At 43.8% G+C, this 22860-nt stretch overlaps 1 protein-coding gene across 1 annotated transcript in view; it reads right to left on the bottom strand.

Annotated features, from left to right (window-relative positions):
- Positions 1-22860, bottom strand: part of lig3 (ligase III, DNA, ATP-dependent) — a 28506-nt gene that overhangs the window by 1193 nt on the left and 4453 nt on the right. The window contains exons 9-20 of the mRNA XM_023967677.2: positions 19768-19923; positions 19302-19433; positions 19026-19105; positions 18488-18575; positions 16784-16861; positions 16174-16297; positions 8661-8803; positions 8119-8193; positions 2014-2160; positions 1335-1485; positions 365-474; positions 92-178 (exon numbers count right to left, since the gene is read on the bottom strand). Coding sequence (XP_023823445.1) covers positions 92-178; positions 365-474; positions 1335-1485; positions 2014-2160; positions 8119-8193; positions 8661-8803; positions 16174-16297; positions 16784-16861; positions 18488-18575; positions 19026-19105; positions 19302-19433; positions 19768-19923 — 1371 coding nt within the window. The remainder of the gene's footprint in view (positions 1-91; positions 179-364; positions 475-1334; positions 1486-2013; positions 2161-8118; positions 8194-8660; positions 8804-16173; positions 16298-16783; positions 16862-18487; positions 18576-19025; positions 19106-19301; positions 19434-19767; positions 19924-22860) is intronic.

The following is a 22860-nucleotide window of genomic DNA, read 5'->3' as shown; positions in this document are numbered from 1 at the left end:
CTAGCATGTCTTGTTAGAACTTTTTGTTTAGAAGAATTTGAGCGTGAATCGCAGTTGGTGACCAATGGAACAGAAACAATGAAGCACCCACCTTGTCATTCCTGGGTTCTGCCAACTTGGAGGGGGTCATCTTAGTCTTGCTTTGTCCATTACTGTGATGGACAGTTTCAGTCTTTACCTGGAATACATTGGAGCGCAGATACATTTTGCGGGATGCAAGGCTGAAATCTAATCTGGATGTGAGAAATGTAATGACCCAATAAAAAAAAGTCTACTGATGCTACTTCGTGGTTCACCTATGCAGCACCCTACAACATATTGCCAAATAGGATAACACCAGTTGCTATGGTTGAGTGTAGGGTACCTTCTTTGCGCTGGGCTCTTCTGAGGGCATTTTCCTCTTGGTTGCTGGAACAGGGGAGGGAGGCTCTGTCTTCACTGCCTTAGCTTTGGGGGTATTGCTGTTGCCTGTGCCTAAGGTAATGGAAACATCACATTGAATCAAAATATATTATTAAGAGTCGGGTTGGAACCGGTTCAGGGAACAGAACCTGAAACAAATCGGGAACGAAAGTTCTTTAGTGTTCCGGAACAGAAGTGTTACTTTCAAATCTTATAAAAATAAATATTCCTAATGTCTAGTATATAATTCAGTGAAGTTATGCTAGTATGCCATTAAATTTGTCGCAGCTCACGCTTGCACTTAACTGACCAATTAAAACATGTAAACTAGCTTTCCCATTCCATATCAAGCTGCTATATCGGTGCTAATTGGTGACGTACAATAATGAGATAAATGTAAAAACGATGTTGAGTTCAAGGGTTAAAACATTTACAAAAAGGAACTATATGAATATTACTTTTTTGGGGTTCGAACCGGTTCAGAATTTTATGCTGGTTGGAACACTGGACCGAAAAAAAGGGGTTCTCTTCGGAATGGAATGATTGGAAAATAATTTTGGTTCCAAGTTGTTAAGAGTACATTATTACTATCATGAGGAGATCGTGTAGTTTCCCTAAAGTTTCAAACAAAAAGGATGGAAATCTCAAACCAAGGAGAGTTGTCATACCATGTTTTTTCTTCCTCTAGGTTTTTTTAATTTATTAGTTGGGTGTACAGATGCAGTACTTTCCAATAATGAATTCTAACAGTACGAACGTGTAAATAAGTATGAATATATACATGTCCGTGTTCAAAATTTCAAATTTCAGTGTATATGCACCCATGCATATACACATACTTATTGACATATGTTCATAGTGTTTGTTTGCATTATTGGTGACTAAAGCGTCATCGACATACCCGAGACCAGACCCATGTCTATGGTACTCACTGGTCTTTCTGGGCGTGACTGGTCTCTGGGAGGTGGAGGGTGGAGAGTTGCTCCCACTGTCTCCTGAAGAGCCCTTGTCATCCTCACCTCCTTTGGAGGGCCCTGCTGTCACCTCAAAGTCACACCTCTCCTTGGAGATGCGGAAGAGCTCCTGAGGGAGAAAAACAAAAGTTGTGAAGTTAGTGTTACTAGGGGATAACGAAATTATCTTTGAGGAATAGTTGTGCTGCTTACAACAACCGTTTATGACAGGAAAGGTTTTGCATTATATAGTAGAGATGTAATAACAAAAATACTCAATGCGAGTTTGAGCTATTGCGTATAAACGTCTATTCAGCTCAACAGACTACCGTATCACACCAAAACCACCTCAGCAGCAAACCAAATGAAAAGACTCCACTCAATGCCATCTGTGTATAACACATTTTGGTTGCTATTTGAATATCGGTTCACAATTATAGTACAAGTTCCACTGTATCTGTTTGACTAAAATACAACGGCTGACCAAGTGGTACTGTTTCTATAGTTGATCACATTTTTTTATCCTTTACTTCTACATGGATATTAAGTCGGTTGCACAGAGCACCTATAAATAAGTAGTCAATGGTTTTACATTACAGATTGAAAAAAAACATCCAATAGAAGCCCTACATAGTTGCATGATCAGGGTGTTCCTTACTTTGAGCTGCATCAGGTTGGTGGCGCTCTTCCAGTCCTTGTCGTCACGGACACGCGTCATGCGGGGGAAGCGGATGGATATGCCGTCGGCGGTGTGCATCTCCGACTTGGAGAACTCCGCCCCCGTGATCTCCCACACCGGCGCTTTCTATCTCAGGGAGAGAGACATACGAGGATAAAGTCAGTAGAACTCAGGCTGCATCCCAAAACACATTTTAGTCAATTAGCAGATGCTCTTATCCAGAGAGACTTCAGTTTAGTGCATTCATCTTAAGGTAGCTAGGTAAGACAACCACATATCACAGTAAGTACATTTTTCCTCAAAGTAGCCATTGTGTACATTTGTTTGGGGTGGGGGGTGCTTATTTAAGATACTCTTCAACGTAGGGTTTCAGATGTTTTTGGAAGATAGGCAGGGACGCTGCTGTCCTAGCTTCAGGGGAAGCTGGTTCCACCATTGGGGTGCCAGGATTGAGAAGACCTTGGACTGGGCTGAGCGGGAGTTGACCTGCCGTAAGGGTGGGAGGGCCAAGCGACTAGAGGTGGCAGAACGGAGTGCTTGGGCTGGGGTGTAGGGTTTGAGCATAGCCTGAAGGTAGGGAGGGGCAGTTCCTCTTGCTGCTCCACAGACAAGTACCATGGTCTTGTAGTGGACGTGAGCTTCAACTGGAAGCTAGTAGAGTATGCTTAGTGACATGGGAGAACTTGATGTTTGCAGAGAACCACAGGGTCTTGTCCAGGGTCACGCCAAGGTTTTTTGCACTCTGAGGGGGATAATGTGGAGTTGTCAACATTGATGGAGAGGTCTTGGAGCGGACAGGCCTTCCCCGGGAGGAAGAGCAGCTCCGTCTTGTTGAGGTTGAGCTTGAGGTGGTGTGCCAACATCCAAGCCGAGATATCTGCCAGGCACGCTGAGATGCGTGTCGCCACCTGGGTGTCAGAAGGGGGGAGGAGAAAAGTAGTTGAGTGTATTCCACATACCAATGATAGGAGACCATGTGAGGATATGACAGAGCCAAGTGACTTGGTGTATAGCGAGAATAGGAGAGGGCCTAGAACAGAGCCCTGGGGGACACCAGTGGTGAGAGCACGTGGTGCGGAGACAGATTCTCGCCACGCCACCTGGTAGGAGCGATCTGCCCGATAGGATGCAATCCAAGAGAGTGCAGAGCCTGAGACACCCAGCCCTGAGAGGAGGATCTGATGGTTCACGGTGTTGAAGTCAGCGGCTAGATCAAGGAGAATGAGGAGTCAGCTTTGGCAGTACGGCGAGCTTACGTGACATAGAAGAGCAGTCTCGGTTGAGTGACACGTCTTGACTGGTTAGGGTCAATAAGATTGTTCTGAAAGCGATAACGAGAGAGTTGTGTGTTTTGGAAAGAAAGGAAAGACGGATACTGGTCTTTAGTCACGTGTTTGAGATGTCGTCAACCTTTTCAAAGTGGTTGACGAAGTCGTCCGCAGAGGGAGGGAGTGCAGGATTAATGACGGAGGAGACTGTAAAATAGTTTCCTAGAGTCAGAAGTTTGACAGATAAAGTGGTTTTAGCAGCAGATAGAGGAAAAGGTAGAGGCAGGAAAATGATAATAGGTCCTCCAGAAGTTTAGTACCCCTTCACCTACAGTGCATTTGGAAAGTATTCAGACCCATTCCCCTTTTCCACATTGTTATGTTACAGCCTCTAAAATTGATCAAATAAAATAAATTCCTCAATCTACACACAATACCACATAATGGCAAAGCGAAAACAAGTTACCTTATTTACATAAGTATTCAGACCCTTTGCTATGAGACTCGAAATTGAGCTCCGGTGCATCCTGTTTTCATTGATCACCCTTGAGATGTTTCTACAACTGGAGTGGAGTCCGTGAGGTCTAAGGAATTGTCAGTAGAGCGCCGAGACAGGATTGCGTTTAGGCACAGATCTGGGGAAGGTTACCAAAAAAATTCTGCAGCATGGTGGTCCAAGAACAGTGGCCTCCATCATTCTTAAATGGAAGAAGTGTGGAACCACCAAGACTCTTCCTAGATCTGTCAGCCCAACCAAACTGAGCAATCGGTGGAGAAGGGACTTGGTCGGGGAGGTGACCAAGAAACCGATGGTCACTGACAGAGCTCCAGAGTTCCTCGGTGGAGATAGGAGAACCTTCCAGAAGGACAAACATCTCTGGAGCACTCCACCAATAAGGCCTTTAGGGCAGAGTGGCCAGACGGAAGCCACTCCTCAGTAAAAGGCACATGACAGCCTAAAGGACTCAGACCATGAGAAGCAAGACTATCTGGTCAGATACCTTAAGCACACAGCAAGACAACGCAGGAGTGGCTTCGGGACAAGTCTCTGAATGTCCTTGAGTGACCCAGCCAGAGCCCAGACTTGAACATCTCTGGAGAGACCTGAAAATAGCTATGCAGCGAGGCTCCCCATCCAACATGACAGAGCTTGAGAGGTTCTGCAAGAAGAATGGGAGAAACTCCCCAAATATAGGTGTGCCAAGCTTGTAGCGTCATACCCAAGAAGACTCGAGGCTGTAATCGCTGCCAAAGTTGCTTCAACAAAGTACTGAGTAAAGGGTCTGAATAGTTACGTAAAATGTGACAACAGTAGAAACGTCGGTGGAGGGCAGTCTAAATATACACAATTGCTTCCTATCAGTATCTTATTCACAAAGGCTGGCTTGAGCTATAGGTGCTGCACAGATTGGTCAATCTTGATAACATATCGATGGAAGTTGATAAAGATCAGATCAGCCTTGCGATGAATAGTAGTTACATTTATGTGCAATTAAAGAAAAGCTGATGATAACAGTATAAAAAGGTCAGTGATATACTTCTTAACTTCTCTAGGATAGGGGGCAGCATTTTCACGTTTGGATGAAAAGCATACCCAAATTCAACTGCCAGCTACTCATCCCTAGAAGATAAGATATGCATATTATTAGTAGATTTGGATAGAAAACACTCTGAAGTTTCTAAAACTGTTTGAATCATGTCTGAGTATAACAGAACTTATTTAGCAGGCGAAACCCCGAGGACAAACCATTCAGATTTTTTTTTTTTTTAGGTCACTCTTTTCAATGAGTTTATTGGGAACCAGATTTCTAATTGACCCTCTTGCAGTTCCTACCACTTCCACTGGATGTCAACAGTCTTGAGAAATTGGTTGAGGGTTTTTCCTTTGTGTAATGAAGTAGCCCTGTTCAGAATGAGAGTTGAGTGAAGTGTACTTTTTGTTTGAGGCGCGTAACCAGAAAGTATGCTACAGTTTGTTTTAATCCTGTATTGAACACAGATCATCCCGTCTTCAATTTTATCGATTATTTACGTTAAAAAATACCTAAAGTTGTATTACAAAAGTAGTTTGAAATGTTTTGGCAAAGTTTACAGGTAAACTGAGATATTTTGTAGCCATGTTTGAGCAAGTTGGAACCGGTGTTTTTCTGGATCAAACGCGCCAAATAAATGGACATTTATATATCGATGGAATTAATCGAACAAAGGACCATTTGTGATGTTTATGGGACATATTGGAGTGCCAACAGAAGCTCGTCAAAGGTAAGGCATGAATTATATTTTTATTTCTGCGTTGTGTCGCGCCTGCAGGGTTGAAATATGCTTCTCTCTCTTTGTTTACAATGTTGCTATCCTCAGAAAATAGCATCGTTTGCTTTCGCCGAAAAGCCTATTTGAATTCTGACATGTTGGCTGGATTCACAACCAGTGTAGCTTTCATTTGGTATCTTTCATGTTTGATTTTTATAGTATTTTATTTGAATTTGGCGCACTGCATTTTCTCTGGCTTTTGGCCAAGTGAGACAGTAGCGTCCCGCCTAAACTCAGATTTTTGGATATAAATATGAACTTTACCGAACAAAAAATATATGTATTGTGTAACATGAAGTCCTATGAGTGTCATCTGATGAAGATCAAAGGTTAGTGATTCATTTTAACTCTATTTCTGCTTTTTGTTACTCCTCTCTTTGGCTGGAAAAATGGCTGTGTTTTTCTGTGGCTATGTACTGACCTAACAATTGCAAGGTGTGCTTTCGCCGTAAATCCTTTTTGAAATCAGACACTTTGGCTGGATTAACGAGAAGTTTATCTTAAATGGTCTATAATACTTGTATGTTTGAGGAATTTTAATTATGAGATTTCTGTTCTTTTGAATTTGGTGCCCTGCAATTTCACTGGCTGTTGGTTAGGTGGGACGCTACTGTCCCACATATCCCAGAGAGAAGTTAAGAAAGCTGAGACTTTATAGCTTCCTTGTACAGTGCCTTGCAAATGTATTCACCCCCTTGGCATTTTCCCTATTTTGTTGCATTACAACCTGTAATTTAAATTGATTTTTATTTGGATTTCATGTAATGGACATACAGAAAATAGTCCAAACTGGTGAAGTGAAATGAAAAAAATAACTTTTCCAAAAATAAATAAATGGAAAAGTGGTGCGTGCATATGTTTTCACCCCCTTTGCTATGAAGCCCCTAAATAAGATCTGGCGCAACCAATTACCTTCAGAAGTTACATAATTAGTTAAATAAAGTCCACCTGTGTGCAATCTAAGTGTCACATGATCTCAGTATATATACACACACACCTGTTCTGAAAGGCCCCAGAGTCTAACACCACTACGCAAGGGGCACCACCAAGCAAGCGGCACTATGAAGACCAAGGATCTCTCCATACAGGTCAGGGACAAAGTTGTGGAGAAGTACAGATCGGGGTTGGTTATTAAAAAGAAATATCCGAAACTTTGAGCATCATTAAATCCATTATAAAAAAATTGAAAGAATATGGCAGCACAACAAACCTGCCAAGAGAGGGCCGCCCACCAAAACTCACGGACCAGGCAAGGAGGGCATTAACCAGGGAGGCAACAAAGAGACCAAAGATAACCCTGAAGGAGCTGCAAAGCTCCACAGCAGAGATTGGAGTATATGTCCATAGGACCACTTTAAGCCGTACACTCCACAGAGCAGGGCTTTATGGAAGAGTGGCCAGAAAAAAAATAAGCAAACATGTTTGGTGTTTGCCAAAAGGCATGTGGGAGACTCGCCAAACATATGGAAGAAGGAACTCTGGTCAGATGAGACTAAAATTGAGCTTTTTGCCATCAAGGAAAACACCATGTCTGGCGCAAACCCAACACCTCATCACTCTGAGAACACCATCCCCACAGTGAAGCATGGTGGTGGCAGCTGTGGGGATGTTTTTTCATCGGCAGGGACTGGGAAACTGGTCAGAAGAATACAGGGAAAGTCTTGAGGGAAACCTGTTTCAGTCTTCCAGAGATTTGAGACTGGGACAGAGGTTCACCTTCCAGCAGGAAAATGACCCTAAGCATACTGCTAAAGCAACACTCAAATGGTTTAAGGGGAAACATTTAAATGTCTTGGAATGGCCTAGATGAAGTCCAGACCTCAATCCGATTGAGAATCTGTGGTACACCGGCGGAACCCATCCAACTTGAAGGAGCTGGAGCAGTTTTGCCTTGAAGAATGGGCAAAAATCCCAGTGGCTAGATGTGCCAAGCTTATAGAGACATACCCCAAGAGACTTGCAGCTGTAATTGCTGCAAAAGGTATTGACTTTGTGGGGGTGAATAGTTATGTACGCTCAAGTTCTGTTCTTTTTCTTCTTTTCACAAAAAATATTTTCTATCTTCAAAGTGGTAGGCATGTTGTGTAAATCAAATGATACAAACTCCCCATAAATCCATTTTAATTCCAGGTTACAACCTGGAATTATTTGTAAGGCAACAAAATAGGAAAAATGCCAAGGGGGGGGTGAATACTTTCACAAGCCACTGTATAATGACTCAAAGCCACATCTTAATCACATGTACATTTTAGTCATTTAGCAGACGCTCTTATCTAGAGCGACTTACAGGAGCAATTAGGGTGAAGTGCCTTGCTCAAGAGCACATCGACAGATGTTTCACCTAGTCAGCTCGGGGATTCAAACCAGCAACCTTTCGGCTACCTGCCACTCCACTATGGAGAGCCTAACTTAATTGAAAAGCCTAAAGAAGTCTGGAGATTCACAATTGTTGTCCTTGAATAGAACCCAGCGGAAGATTAAAATGCATTAAACTATTAAATCTCACCTCGGGATCGCGGATAATAAAATCAGGGTAATAGTTCTTGATGATTTTCAACCAGCCAGGGATTTTACTGGGTTCCTGGAGACAGAAACACATACAAACATTAAAGAACAGTCCTCATACTTCGTGAATTCCAAATACCCTCCTAGGCACTCCTGTATATCTGAAATGAGTGAATAGGTTTAAACAGCATGGTAATTGCTCCATCTTGACTTCTGATAGGCTTGGTGAAATTTGCGCCATACTGCTTACGCCTATTCAGGCATGCCTAGTCCCTAGGTCAGGGGTATTCAAATCTTACCCTACGAGGTCCGGACTACTGCTGGTTTCCTGTTCTACCGGATAATCAACTGCACCCACCTGATGTCCCAGGTCTAAATTAGTCCCTGATTTGAGGGGAAGAATGAAAAAAAAGCAGTGGAACTAGCTTCGAGGTCCAGATTGGAATTTGAGGGCCCAAGTTGGAATTCAGAAAACCCTATTTCACTAACAGGCCACTCAAGAGTGAACTGTCGGGCAGTCCCCCCCCAAGCTGCTTGAGTCACCTTGCTGATTTTGATCACATCCAGCTCCTTCTGGAGTCGCGTCAACATGGCGTCATCGTAGCCTCCGGAGCACTTGGTCACGGTACACCACTTCTTAGAGTTGGGGTCAAAGCAGCCCATTAAGAAACTGGACATTATCCCGCCTGGTAGAGACATACAACACATTATAAAAACACATTCAAGTGAGGTATTTTTCTATACCCACAGCCCAAAATGGTCAGATTCTGTAGATGCTGGATATATAGACCACATCCCAAATGGCACCCTATTCTCTATATAGTGCACTAATTATAGGGCTCTGGTCAAAAGTAGTGCACTAAATAGGGAAAAGGGAAAGATGCCATTTGGGATGTACACAGACTATACTAAGCCACGAGTTGCCATAAGTGAAATGAATGTTAGAGTAGATTTACACTGAACAAAAATATAAAACGCAAAATGTCGGTCCCATGTTTCATGAGATAAAAAAACTCAAACTAAATGTTCAATACGCACATGAAACTGAACAATGGCACCGGAGGAGATAGCTGCCGTTGTATGGGCTCCTAACCAAATGTGCTATTGTGTGCGTTTTTTCATTAAGTCGGACACGAAGGAAATACTTCAGACACCGGACAAGGCCCAAATCCCCGTCATTCGCATGAAGAAGAGACAGAGATATCGGGGAAGTAGGTCTGGTGCCTTGTAAAGATCCGACGGCGAGTGGGTAATCCACCTCTACCATTAGTCTATTAGCCAAAGTGCAATCATTGGATAATAAAATGGATGATCTCCGATCAAGACTAACCTATCAACGGGATATTAAAAACAAATATATTGTGTTTCACAGAGTCGTGGCTGAACGACATGGATAACATACAGCTAGCTGGGTTTTCCGTGCATTGGCAAGATAGAACAGCTGCCTCCGGTAAGACACGGGGTGGCGGTTTGTGTCTATTTGTAAATAACAGCTGGTACACAAAATCTAATATTAAAGAAGTCAAGGTTTTGCTCACCTGAGGTAGAGTATCTCATGATAAGCTGTAGACCGCACTATTTACCAAGAGCGTTTTCATCTATATTTTTCGTAGCTGTCCATTTACCACCACAAATCGATGCTGGCACTAAGACCGTACTCAACGAACTGTATAAGGCCATAAGCAAACAACAAAATGCTCATCCAGAGTCTGCGCTCCTAGTGACCAGGGACTTTAATGCAAGGAAAGTTAAATCCTTTGAATCTAATTTATACCAGCATGTTACATGTGCAACCAGAGGGGGAGAGAAAAAATAAAATGAAAAAAACTCGACCACCTTTACTCCACACACAGAGACGCATACAAAACACCTTCGCCCTACATTTGGCAAATCTGACCATAACTCTATCCTCTGGATTCCTGCTTACAAGCAAAAACTAAAGCAGGATATACCAGTGAGTCGCTCAATACGGAAGTGGTCAGATGAAGCAGATGCTAAGCTACAGGACTGTTTTGCTAGCACAGACTGGAACATGTTCCGGGATTCTTCCTATGGCATTGAGAAGTACACCACATCAGTCACTGGCTTCATCAATAAGTGCATTGATGATGTTGTCCCCGCAGTGACCGTACGTACATACCCCAACCAGAAGCCATGTATTACAGGCAACATCCGCACTGAGCTAAAGGCTTGAGCTGTCGCTTTCAAGGAGCGGGACTCTAACCCGGACGCTTATAAGAAATCCTGCTATGCCCTCCATCAAACAGGCAAAGCGTCAACACAGGACAAAGATTGAATCGTACTACACCGGCTCCGATGCTCGACGGATGTGGCAGGGCTTGCAAACTATTACGGACTACGAGGGGAAGCAGAGCCGCGAGCTTCCCAGTGACACAAGCCTACCAGACGAGCTAAATGACTTCTTTGCTCGCTTCGAGGCAAGCAACACTGAAGCATGTATGAGAGCACCAGCTGTTCCAGGACGACGGTGTGATAGCGCTCTTCGTAGCTGATGTGAGTAAGACCTTTAAACAGGTCAACATTCACAAGGCCGCAGGGCCAGACGGATTACCAGGATGTGGATTACCAGGATGTGTACTCCGAGCAACTGGCAAATGTCTTCACTGACATTTTCAAACTCTCCCTTACCGAGTCTAATACCAACATGTTTCAAGCAGACCACCATAGTCCCTGTGCCCAAGAACACCAAGGTAACCTGCCTAAATGACTACCGACCCGTAGCACTCACGCCTGTTACCATGAAGTGCTGGTCATGGCTCACAACACCATTATCCCAGAAACCCTAGACCCACTCCAATTTGCATACCGCCCCAACAGATCTACAGATGATGCTCTCTCTATTGCACTCCACACTGCCCTTTCCCACCTGGACAAAAGGAACACCTATGTGAGAATGCTATTCATTGACTACAGCTCAGCGTTCAACACCATAGTGGCCTCACAGCTCATCACTAAGCTAAGGACCATGGTACTAAACACCTCCCTCTGCAACTGGATCTTTGACTTCCTGACGGGCCGCCACCAGGGGTAACGGCAGGTAACAACACATCTGCCACGGTAATCTCAAACACGGAGGCCCCTCGGGGGTGCGTGCTCAGTCCCCTCCTGTACTCCCTATTCACCCATGACTGCATGGCCAAACACCATCATTAAGTTTTCCGACGACAAAACAGTGGTAGGCCTGATCACCGACAACGATGAGACAGCCTATAGGGAGGTGGTCAGAGACCTGGCAGTGTGGGGCCAGGATAACATCTCCCTCAACGTGATCAAGACAAAAGGAGATTGATTGTGGACTACAGGAAAAAGGAGGTCTGAGCACGCCCCCATTCTCATCATAGTGGAGCAGGTTGAGAGCTTCAAGTTCCTTGGTATCAACATCAACAAACTAACATGGTCCAAACACACAAAGATAGTCGTGAAGAGGGCACGACAACACCTATTCCCCCTCAGGAGACTGAAAAGATTTGGCATGGGTCCTCAGATCCTCAAAAAGTTATAAAGCTGCACCGTCGAGAGCATCCTGACTGGTTGCATCACCGCCTGGTATGGCAACTGCTCGGACTCCGACGGCAAGGCACTACAGAGGGTCGTGCGTACAGCCCAGTACATCACTGGGGCAAAGCTTCCCGCCATCCAGGGCCTATATACCAGGCAGTGTCAAAGGAAACTCCTAAAAATGGTCAAAGACTCCAGCCACCCTAGTCATAGACTGTTCTCTCTGCTACCGCACGGCAAGCGATACAGGAGCGCCAAGTCTAGGTCCAAAAGGCTTAAAAGCTTCTACCCCCAAGCCATAAGACTCCTGAACAGCTAATCAAAATGGCTACCCAGACTATTTGCATTGACAACCCCTCCCCCGCATTTTTACGCTGCTGCTACTCCATCTATGCTTCGTCACTTTACCTCTACCTACATATAACTACAATATCTCGACTAACCGGTGCCCCCGCACATTGACTCTGTACCGGTACCCCATTGTAAATAGCCTCTCTACTGTTATTTTATTGTTGCTCTTTAATTATTTGTTATTTTTCTATTTCCTTAAAATAGTTTATTTTAGTAAATACTTTCTTGAAACTGCATTGTTGGTTAAGGGCTTGTAAGTAAGCATTTCACTGTTATATTCGGCACGTGACAAATAAAACTTGATTTGAAAAGCTTATTTCTCTTAAATTTTGTCCACAAATTTGTTTACATCACCACTGGTCAGCATTTCTCCTTTCCCAAGATAATCCATCCACCTGACAGGTGTGGCATATCAAGATGCTGATTGCACCTTGTACTGGGGACAATAAAATTCCACTTCCACTAAAATAAACCCAGCAAAAAAAGAAACGTCCTCACTGTCAGCTGCGTTTATTTTCAGCAAACTTAACATGTGTAAATATTTGTATGACCATAAGATTCAACAACAGACAAACTGAAACAAGTTCCACAGACATGTGACTAACAGAAATTGAATGTGTCCCTGAACAAGGGGGGGGGGGGGGTTCAAAATCAAAAGTAACAGTCAGTGTCTGGTGTGGCCACCAGCTGCATTAAGTACTGCAGTGCATCTCCTCCTCATGGACTGCACCAGATTTGCCAGTTCTTGGTGTGAGATGTTACCCCACTCTTCCACCAAGGCACCTGCAAGTTTCCGGACATTTCTGGGGGGAATGGCCCTAGCCCTCACCCTCCGATCCAACAGGTCCCAGACGTGCTCAATGGGATTGAGATCCAGGATCTTCACTGGCCATGGCAGAACACTGACATTCCTGTCTTGCAGGAAATCACACACAGAACGAGCTATATGGCGGGTGGCATTGTCATGCTGGAGGGTCATGTCAGGATGAGCCTGCGGGAATGGTACCACATGAGGGAGGTACCTTTAATGCACAGCGTTAATAGCCTGCAATGACAACAAGCTCAGTCCGATGGTGCTGTGATACACCGCCCCAGACCATAACGGTGTAACGCTCATTCCTTTGACGATAAACGCGAATCCGACCATCACCCCTGGTGAGACAAAACCGCGGCTCGTCAGTGAAGAGCACTTTTTGCCAGTCCTGTCTGATCCAGCGACGGTGTGTTTGTGCCCATAGGCGACGGTGATGTCTGGTGGACCTGCCTTACAACAGGCCTACAAGTCCTCAATCCAGCCTCTCTCAGCTTATTGCGGACAGTCTGAGCACTGATGGAGGGATTGTGCGTTCCTGGTGTAACTTGGACAGTTGTTGCCATCCTGTACCTGTCCCACAGGTGTGATGTTTGGATGTACCGATCCTGTGCAGGTGTTGTTACATGTGGTCTGCCACTGCGAGGACAATCAGCTGTCCGTCCTGTCTCCCTGTAGCGCTGTCTTAGGCGTCTCACAGTACAGACATTGCAATTTATTGCCCTGGCCACATCTGCAGTCCTCATGCCTCCTTGCAGCACGCCTAAGGCACGTTCACGCAGATGAGCAGGGACACTGGGCATCTTTCTTTTGGTGTTTTTAAGTCAGTAGAAAAGCATCCTTAGTGTCCTTAGTTGACATAACTGATCTTAATTGCCTCCCGTCTGTAAGCTGTTATTGTCTTAACGACCATTCCACAGGTGCATTTTCATTGAACAAGCATGGGAAACAGTGTTTAAACCCTTTACAATGAAGATCTGTGAAGTTCATTTGAAAGACAGGGTCCCGAAAAAGGGATGTTTCTTTTTTTGCTGAGTTTATGTAGTTGTCACAACACGTCTATTGCCAGAGAATTGAAAGTTAATTTCCCTACCATAAGCATCCTTGAACGCCGTTTTAGAGATTTTTGCACTGTCTAACCGGCCTCACAACCGCAGACCACAACAGCCCAGGACCTCCACATCAGGCTTCTTCACCTGCGGGATTGTTGAGGAGTACTTCTGTCTGTAATAAAGCCCTTTTGTGGGTAAAAACTCATCCTGGTTTGCTGCGCCTGGCTCCCCGTTAGGTGGACATGGCTGCTAAATATTTGGGCCAATGCCCTCCCAGGCCCACCTATGGCTGCACCCCTGCCCAGTCGTGAAATCCATTAGATTAGGGACAAATACATTTATTTCAAATAGATTGATTTCCTTATATGAACAGTAAAACCTTTGAAATTGTTGCATGTTGTGCTAATATTTTTGTTCAATTTACAGTTGAAGTCGGAAGTTCACATACACTTAGGTTGGAGTCATTTAAAACTTGTTTTTCAACCCCTCCACAAATTTCTTGTTAAGTATAGTTTTGGCAAGTCGGTTAGGACATCTACTTTGTGCATGACCCAAGTAATTTTTCCAACAATTGTTTACAGACAGATTATTTCACTGTATCACAATTCCAGTGGGTCAGAAGTTTACATACACTAAGTTGACTGTGCCTTTAAACAGCTTGGAAAATTCCAGAAAATTATGTCAAAGCTTTAGAAGCTTCCGATAGGCTAATTGACATCATTTGAGTCAATTGGAGGTGTACCTGTGGATGTATTTCAAGGCCTACCTTCAAACTCAGTGCCTCTTTGCTTGACATCATGGGAAAATCAAAAGAAATCAGCCAAGACCTCAGAAAGAATTGTAGACGTCCACAAGTCTGGGTCATCCTTGGGAGCAATTTCCAAATGCCCAAAGGTACCACATTCATCTGTACAAACAGTAGTACACAAGTATAAACATCATGGGACCACGTAGCCATCATACTGCTCAGGAAGGAGACGCGTTTTGTCTCCTAGAGATGAACGTACTTTGGTGCGAACAGTGCAAATCAATCCCAGAACACCAGCAAAGGACCTTGTGAAGATGCTGGAGGAAACAGGTACAAAAGTATCGATAGCCACAGTAAAACGAGTCCTATATCGACATAACCTGAAATGCCGCTCAGCAAGTAAGAATCCACTGCTCCAAAACTGCCATAAAAAAGCTAGACTACAGTTTGCAACTGCACATGGGGACAAAGATTGTACTTTTTGGAGAAATGTCCTCTGGTCTGATGAAACAAAAATAGAACTGTTTGGTCACAATGACCATCGTTATGTTTGGAGGAAAAAGGGGGATGCTTGCAAGCCGAAGAACACCATCCCAACCGTGAAGCACAGGGGTGGCAGCATCATGTTGTGGGGACTTTGCTGCAGGAGGGCCTGGTGCACTTCACAAAATAGATGGCTTCATGAGGCTGGAAAATTATGTGGATATATTGAAGCAACATCTCAAGACATCAGTCAGGAAGTTAAAGCTTGGTCGCAAATGGGTCTTCCAAATGGACCCCAAGCATACTTCCAAAGTTGTGGCAAAATGGCTTAAGGACAACAAAGTCAAGGTATTGGAGTGGCCATCACCAAGCCCTAACCTCAATTTTATAGAAAATGTATGGGCACAACTGAAAAAGTGTGTGTGCGAGCAAGGAGGCCTACAAACCTGACTTAGTTACACCAGCTCTGTCAGGATGAATGGGCCAAAATTCACCCAACTTATTGTGGGAAGATTGTGGAAGGATACCCAAAACGTTTGACCCAAGTTAAGTGTTTAAGGCAATGTATGTAAACTTCTGACCCACTGGGAATGTGATGAAAGAAATAAAAGCTGAAATAAATCACTCTACTATTATTCTGACATTAACATTCTTAAAATAAAGTGGTGATCCTAACTGACCTAAGACAGTAATTGTGAAAAACTGAGTTTAAATGTATTTGGCTAAGGTGGATGTAACCTTTCTACTTCAACTGTATATATTAAATGAGAATCATGGTTGATCCGAGTCATTTTTCTACAGCAACCCACTTTTGGGGGACTGCCAGACAGTTCATTAAAAAAAAGAAAAGTTGATTAGCTCAGTCAGGTCAGGTGTCAGTGTAGGGCTAGAACGAAAATGTGGTCTGTTGTGATTGTCCTAAGAGAGGGTTGGGAAACACTGCCTTCTATAGCATTACGTCGTATTAATTAGTGCTAAACGTTTTACAACAGAAACCGTTTGTATCACATTGTAGTCTTTAGGGCAAACAGTTCATGTTGCAAAGCGGTGTGCTACGGTGTTTACTAATGAATATGACCCTGGTATACTGACCATTTGAGCCTTTGCCATAGAAGGCTCCCAGCACCACCAGGTCTGCTGTGTCGGCCATTGCTCCCTCGTTCAGGTAGTCCTTCTTTACCTTCAGCCAGTGGCGCTTCCCTGGCTCATAGGTGCCCTTTGAATTCACAGATTATGATCAATTCACATCTGTGTATTGTTACATAGGTGTGTTTTTACATTATATCAACCCTCTATTCAGGAGAAATAAATACATGTTTGCCATTTCCCACAGATAAAATGCTGTAGAAAAAAATATTAAGACTTGGCTTCTTGTTTCACATTGTTCCTAATAACATAAATTGCTCATTCCCAAGCCCCCAGATGTACAGGCTATCGGTAGTAAAGATGTGTACAGTAGAGTCAGGGGCCTAGTCCAAAAACAACCCCTAGCCCCTACTACCTCGGCACTTAAATAGATTTAAGAGGATTGGATAGGTATAAGCAAAAACAGAAACAAAACATTACACCACCTATCGAAGGGCAAAATTGGAGCTACTGCCTTAATTGCTTATATATCTTTCAGATGTACATTAAGTACCTACCTAGGTGGTAGGTGCTAGAGGTTATTCCTGGGCCGGGTTAGAAGTTATTTCTGTCTCACCTTGAGGTCTTTGAGGACCAGCCCCTCCAGTCCCTCTCTGATAACCCGTGTGATCATCTCGGCCAGGTCAGCCGCCCTCTGTGACAAGACAGTAAACGCAAACAACCAGCACATCAGGGTCATGTTCAGTAGGCACAAAAACGTTATGAAACAGATAGTACCTCCGTTTCTATGTGAATTTGCCCAATAAGAAACATTTGTCTTAGTTCTGTTGCAAAATGTTTTGCTACGGTGTCCCCGAATGAACGTGACCAGTTTCACTCTGCTACATGCGAGAATCCGTTGGCTTGGTTGATAAGTTCGAAAGACACGTTTGAAGGAGAGTAGTTGCAAATATATATATATTTTTTTTTTATCTGGCACACGAGACACCCGTCTGATTCACGCCTGTCTCAATGGACTAATCCATTGCGGAGGCTGCGGGGTTAGCACACCAGTATCACCAGTGGTACATTTACCGTTAATTCTCATAATTTCTAATCTACGTTTGTTTGGTTACGGTCATTTCTGTTAAAGCATTCAATATATTAGTCTTTTACCGTTCTCATTGTCGACACTATTTGCGGACCGCACAACCTAGGCTACACATGTGAGGAACAAATTTAGGTTATATTCATTCCATTTAAGAGTTGTCAATTTATTAATTGTCTTTTGTTTGGAGTGCTCCTGTCAATGGTGAGTAGGAACGCGCAGCTGATTACGCATACAAGTAGGCCTAGGCTACCTGGCCTGCGCGCAAATGTAGGCTAAATGTGCCCATTTGGGGATCTGATAGTATTTCTGATTGTGGCGCTTCTTAAAGTAATTGTTTCTTTGCCTCAAACAGCAAGTAAGCAAAGTCTGTTTTTACATCCATTGAGAATGACAAAAGTTCCTCAAAGTAGCCTATTTGTAAAATCTTTCCAGCCCTCTTTCGATAATCACACAAAGATATCATGCTCTGATCCGGTGGGAACATCATAAAATAGGCCTACCCGATATAGCCTACAGCTGTGTCTGGCCAGAGCTCACTGGTGCAGGATTATTTTATACAATGTAGCAAGTGTGCTAGCAGGTGCTTCAGGTGGGACGAAGTTGATACAATGTTTAAAGTTCCTTGCACAAGCAATATAATATTTATTTTTAAATCAGGATATTGTCTACCTGCAGGCTGCAATGTTTTTATGTTTGGCTTTATGTAAGCTATTTTTTACAAAGTTAGCAATGGAAGTTACTTCTAGAATTTTGATTAACCACATAATGAAACTGTTCCATGAAAACTGGCACGCAGATCGGTAGAAATGGTAAGATAAATTGGCACGCCAAATGGAAAAAGGTTGCCGACCCCTGGTGTAGCCTATTACCAGCAACTTCAGGAGCTTAACAGCAGAATCTGCAAAGGCCAGCAGCAGCTGGAGGAGGGGTCGGGAACAGTTTTTCCCCCATCTGGTTACGCCATCTTGATCTTGGCTCCCTCGAGTCATTTGTGTGTATTAATTATTTAATCACAGTGTGCTTAAAGCACCAGACAAGCTCAGTAGCCTACATATAGTTGATTTTATTAAAAACACAGTGTGTCTATATAGGGAAAAATACACGTTTAAAAATGTAGACCAATCAATTGGTCGAAAGAAAAAACAAATCTCAGTAAACCAAGATTTGTTTGTTGTTGTCAGGGACAGCCATAAAGGAGAGAAGTTTCAGACGTGACGTGGGTCTACATACAGTGACGTGCTTCATCTCGGAGAACAGGATCCTGTTGGGAACCTCCACCATGTTGTCATGGAGGAACTTCCTTCGTTCGTACAGGGGCCTGTGGAGAAGAGAGCACGGTTGCATTCAAATAGCCACGTAACAGAAGAAAATGCTCCAAAATTGAGTGAAAGAGGGAGATACCATCTAAACTTCTCCAATAAGAGTCGCTCATTTTCCACTGCAAAATGTTTAAAGGTTTTGCTATGGTGAGCCCCAATGAACATGACCCAGGCTGTGACTTTGAATGTGTGTATAAAAAAAATTATTAAAAAAAGACTGGATCAAACAGAAATGAATGCAGACAAACAATGAACATGATATTCACAATATACAGTACATCAAAGCTTCTACAATAGGAGTTGAGTGGACACAATTAAACTGTCCATGCAGTTGTTAATTTTTTTTATTTCAGCCAACTCAAGGATGAGTGAATGTAAGTTCATAGTGAATTCAATACAGGCCTCAGTGTTGTAAATCTACAGAGAGAAGTGACTACAGAAAAACTTACTTCTCCATCAGGCTTACGCCGTTGAAATAGATGCAGTCGAACACAAACAAGCACACTTTGGCGTCTTCGAAGGCTGCTTTCTAAAAAAGGAGAGAACCATTTCTCCTGACACGCTCTCTTGCTCTGTATCACACACACACACACAACAGCCCCCCTTACCATCACACACACCAGCCAACACCCCCTCACCCCACACACAGACAGCCCCGCAAACCCAAACAAGTGTACACTCCAAAGAGAGGTCAGTGGAAAGATACATTTGGCAGGCATGCTCACCTTGTGCACCCCCAGTGTCCCGAAGGGCAGTGGCTTGCTGGTGTTGGTGTCGATGAGGAGCACCTCGGCATCCAGGATCATGCTGTTGCCACCAACGAAGGCCTGAGGGATGAACTCTTTAAAATGGGCCACCTGGAACACAGAGGCTTTGGGTTAGATATGGAAAGGCATCAAAACACCAAGGGGCATCAGAAGGGGAAAATGCTTTAAAAACAAATTATACTTTTTTGGCTCAAGCACATTTAATCTTGTTTGTACAGAGGACACATCTAGGCTAGGGAGCAGTCTAGGGAATCAGTGAAAGGGATGGCCTTGAAAAACAAATGGTCTATGCTGCCCAGTCCTCAAAACCGTAATCAAACAGAGGATTTGTTTTACACTTTCCGACTTGCTTATCCAGAATCGGTAAAGAGTTCAGGTGGAGTTGAACCATGCAGCTTCTCTCAGAGTGTGTGTGTGGTCTGACCTTGTGTGGCAACACAGGTTTAAGGCTGCGGCTGAAGTAGCTGAAGTGGTCTCCATTCTTGTGGACCTGCACACGCTCGCCGTCGTACTTGATTTCAGAGTACATGCCGTTGGGGCACTTCTTCATGGCGTACTGGATGGACTTGCATGCCTCAGCCTGGGAGGGAGAACCAATGACTTGTATTAGCCCCATACATTGGACTAGGAAAACCTATAATTATAGTTGGGTCTGCCTTCAGTGTATTCAGCTCTTCCTAGGTTTGCAGACTCTGCATTGGAAACCTGGGTCTGTATGTATCAAGCGTCTCCGAGTGGGAGTGCAGATCAGTTTCGCCTTTTATATCACAAAAATAAGATTACATGGACACGGGGACCTGATCCAAGATCAGCATTTCTACTCTGAGACACTTGATACATACTGTACAATGCATTCGGAAAGTATTCAGACCCCTTCACTTTTTCCACATTTTGTTACGTTACAGCCTTATTTTAAAATGGATTAGATTGATGGGGAAAAAACAAATCAACACATAATACCCAATAATGACAAAGCAAAAACAAGTTGACATTTTTGCAAATGTATTAAAAATAAAAAACTGAAATAACATTTACATAACTATTCAGACTCTACTCAGTACTTTGTTGAAGCACCTATGGCAGTGATTCCAGCCTCGAGTCTTCTTTGGTATGACGCTACAAGCTTGGCACACCTGTATTTGGGGAGTTTCTCCCATTCTTCTTGCAGAACCTCGCAATCTCTGTCAGGTGGGATGGGGAGTGTCACTGCAACGCTATTTTCAGGTCTCTCCAGAGATGTTCGATCTGGTTCAAGTCCTGGGTAGGCCAATCAAGGACATTCAGAGACTTGTTCTTAAGCCACTCCTGCATTAACTTGGCTGTGTGCTTAGGGTCGTTGTCCTGTTGGAAGGTGAACCGTTGCACCAGTCTGAGATCCTGATTCACCGTAGGGATGGTATTGGACAGGTGATGAGAGGTACCTGGTTTCTTCCAGACATGACACTTGGCTTTTAGGCCAAAGAGTTTTGGCCTTCATCAGACCAGATAATCTTGTTTTTCATGGTCTGAGAGTCCTTTGGTGCCTTTTGGCAAACTCCAAGCGGGCTGTCATGTGCCTTTTTGGTAGAGTGCTGCAGAAATGGTTGTCCTTCTGGAAGGTTTTCCTCTGTGGAGATGGGAGCTCTGTCAGAGTGACCATCGGGTTCTTGGTACGCTCCCTGACCAAGGCCCTTCTCCCCCGATTGCTCAGTTTGGCCGGGAGGCCAGCTCTAGGAAGAGTCTTGGTTGTTCCAAACTTCTTCCATTTAAGAATGATGGAGGCCACTGTTCTTGGGTACCCTTCCCCAGATCTCTGCCTCGACACAATCCTGTCTCAGAGCTCTACGGACAATACCTTTGACCCCATGGCTTGGTTTTTGCTCTGACATGCACCGTTAACTGTGGGACCTTAGACAGGTCTGTGTCTTTCCAAATCATGTCCAATCAATTGAATTTACCACAGTTGGACTCCAATCAAGTTGTAGAAACATCTCAAGGATGATCAATGGAACCAGGCTATACCTGAGCTCAATTTTGGGTCTCATAGCAAAGGGTCTGAATACTTATGTAAATAAGGTATTCATTTTTTTTAAATATAAATTAGCAAACATTTCTAAAAACCGTTTTTCTCTTTGTCATTATGGGGGAAATAATTATATGAATCCATTTTAGAATAAGGCGGTAACGTAACAATGTGGAAAAAGTAAGGGGTCTGAATACTTTCCGAATGCAGCGTACATATGGCCCCTGGTTGGGAGGGAGGTCTTACTGTAGGTCTGCTTCAGTGTTTAAGAGGAACCTTGTACACTGAAGCAGACCTTTGTTAACATTTAGTTGAGGGATGATAACCCACTCACCTTGGGGCAAAATACATTAAAGTAATACTGTACAGGTTGGAAAGTACTCTAGCTGTTCATATTTACGGTTCTGTACGTGGGTAGCATGCTTCAAATGTTAAAGAACATACAATTTTACTGCGAGGATACATATGAATGGAATGTAAATTTCTGCTGTGTATACACTTTGTGTCTGAAGTGACTTGCGCACAGCATGTCTTGCGACATCGCTCAGTTGTAGTCAATTGCTCTTGGGAATACAGTTTTTCTCATCACAGAATCCCTTTCTCAACCAGCTGAAACGTTAAATGAGCCCATCAAATCACATGTTATTGGTCACATACACATATTAGCATATGCTATTGCAGGTGTAGGGAAATGCTTGTGTTCCTAGCTCCAACAGTGCAGTAATATCTAACAATTCACAACACACACAAATTTAAAGTAAAAAGAGTTAAGAAATATAAATATTAGGACGAGCAATGTCGGAGTGGCATGGACTAAAATACAGTATATACATATGAATTAAGGCAGTATGTAAACATTAAAGTGACCAGTGATTCCATGTCTATATAGGGCAGCAGCCTCTAAGGTGCAGGGTTAAGTAACCAGGTGGTAGCCAGCTAGTGATGGCCTTGAGATAGATGTTTTTCAGTCCCAGCTTTGATGTACCTGTGCTGACCTCACCTTCTGGATGGTAGTGGGGTGAACAGGCCATGGCTCTGGTGGTTGATGTCCTTGATTATATATTTTTCCTTCCTGAGACGCTGTAGGTGTCCTGGAGGGCAGGCAGTGTGCACCCGGTGATACATTGGGCAGACCGCACCACCCTCTGGAGAGCCCTGCTGTTGCGGGCAGTGCAGTTGCCATACCAGGCGGTGATACAGCCCGACAGGGTGCTCTCAATTGTGCATCTGTAAAAGTTTGTGAGGGTCTTAGGTCCAAGTTGAATTTCTTCAACCTCCTGAGGTTGTGCTTTCTTCACCACACTGCCTGTGTGGGTGGACCATTTCAGATTGTCAGTGATGTGTACGCCGATTAACTTTTCGAAAAAGCTTTTCACCTTCTCCACTGCGGTTTTGTCAATGTGGATAGGGAAGTGCTCGCTCTGCTGTCTCATGATGTCCACAGTCAGCTCCTTCGTTTTGTTAACGTTGAGGGAGAGGTTATTTTCCTGGCCCAACTGCCATCACCTCCTCCCT

The sequence above is a fragment of the Salvelinus sp. IW2-2015 genome, linkage group LG23 (genome assembly GCF_002910315.2).
Source record: "Salvelinus sp. IW2-2015 linkage group LG23, ASM291031v2, whole genome shotgun sequence".
Lineage (NCBI taxonomy): Eukaryota > Metazoa > Chordata > Actinopteri > Salmoniformes > Salmonidae > Salvelinus > Salvelinus sp. IW2-2015.
The sequence above is the reverse complement of the archived record's forward strand: the minus strand, read 5'-3'. Positions and strand labels throughout refer to the sequence as shown.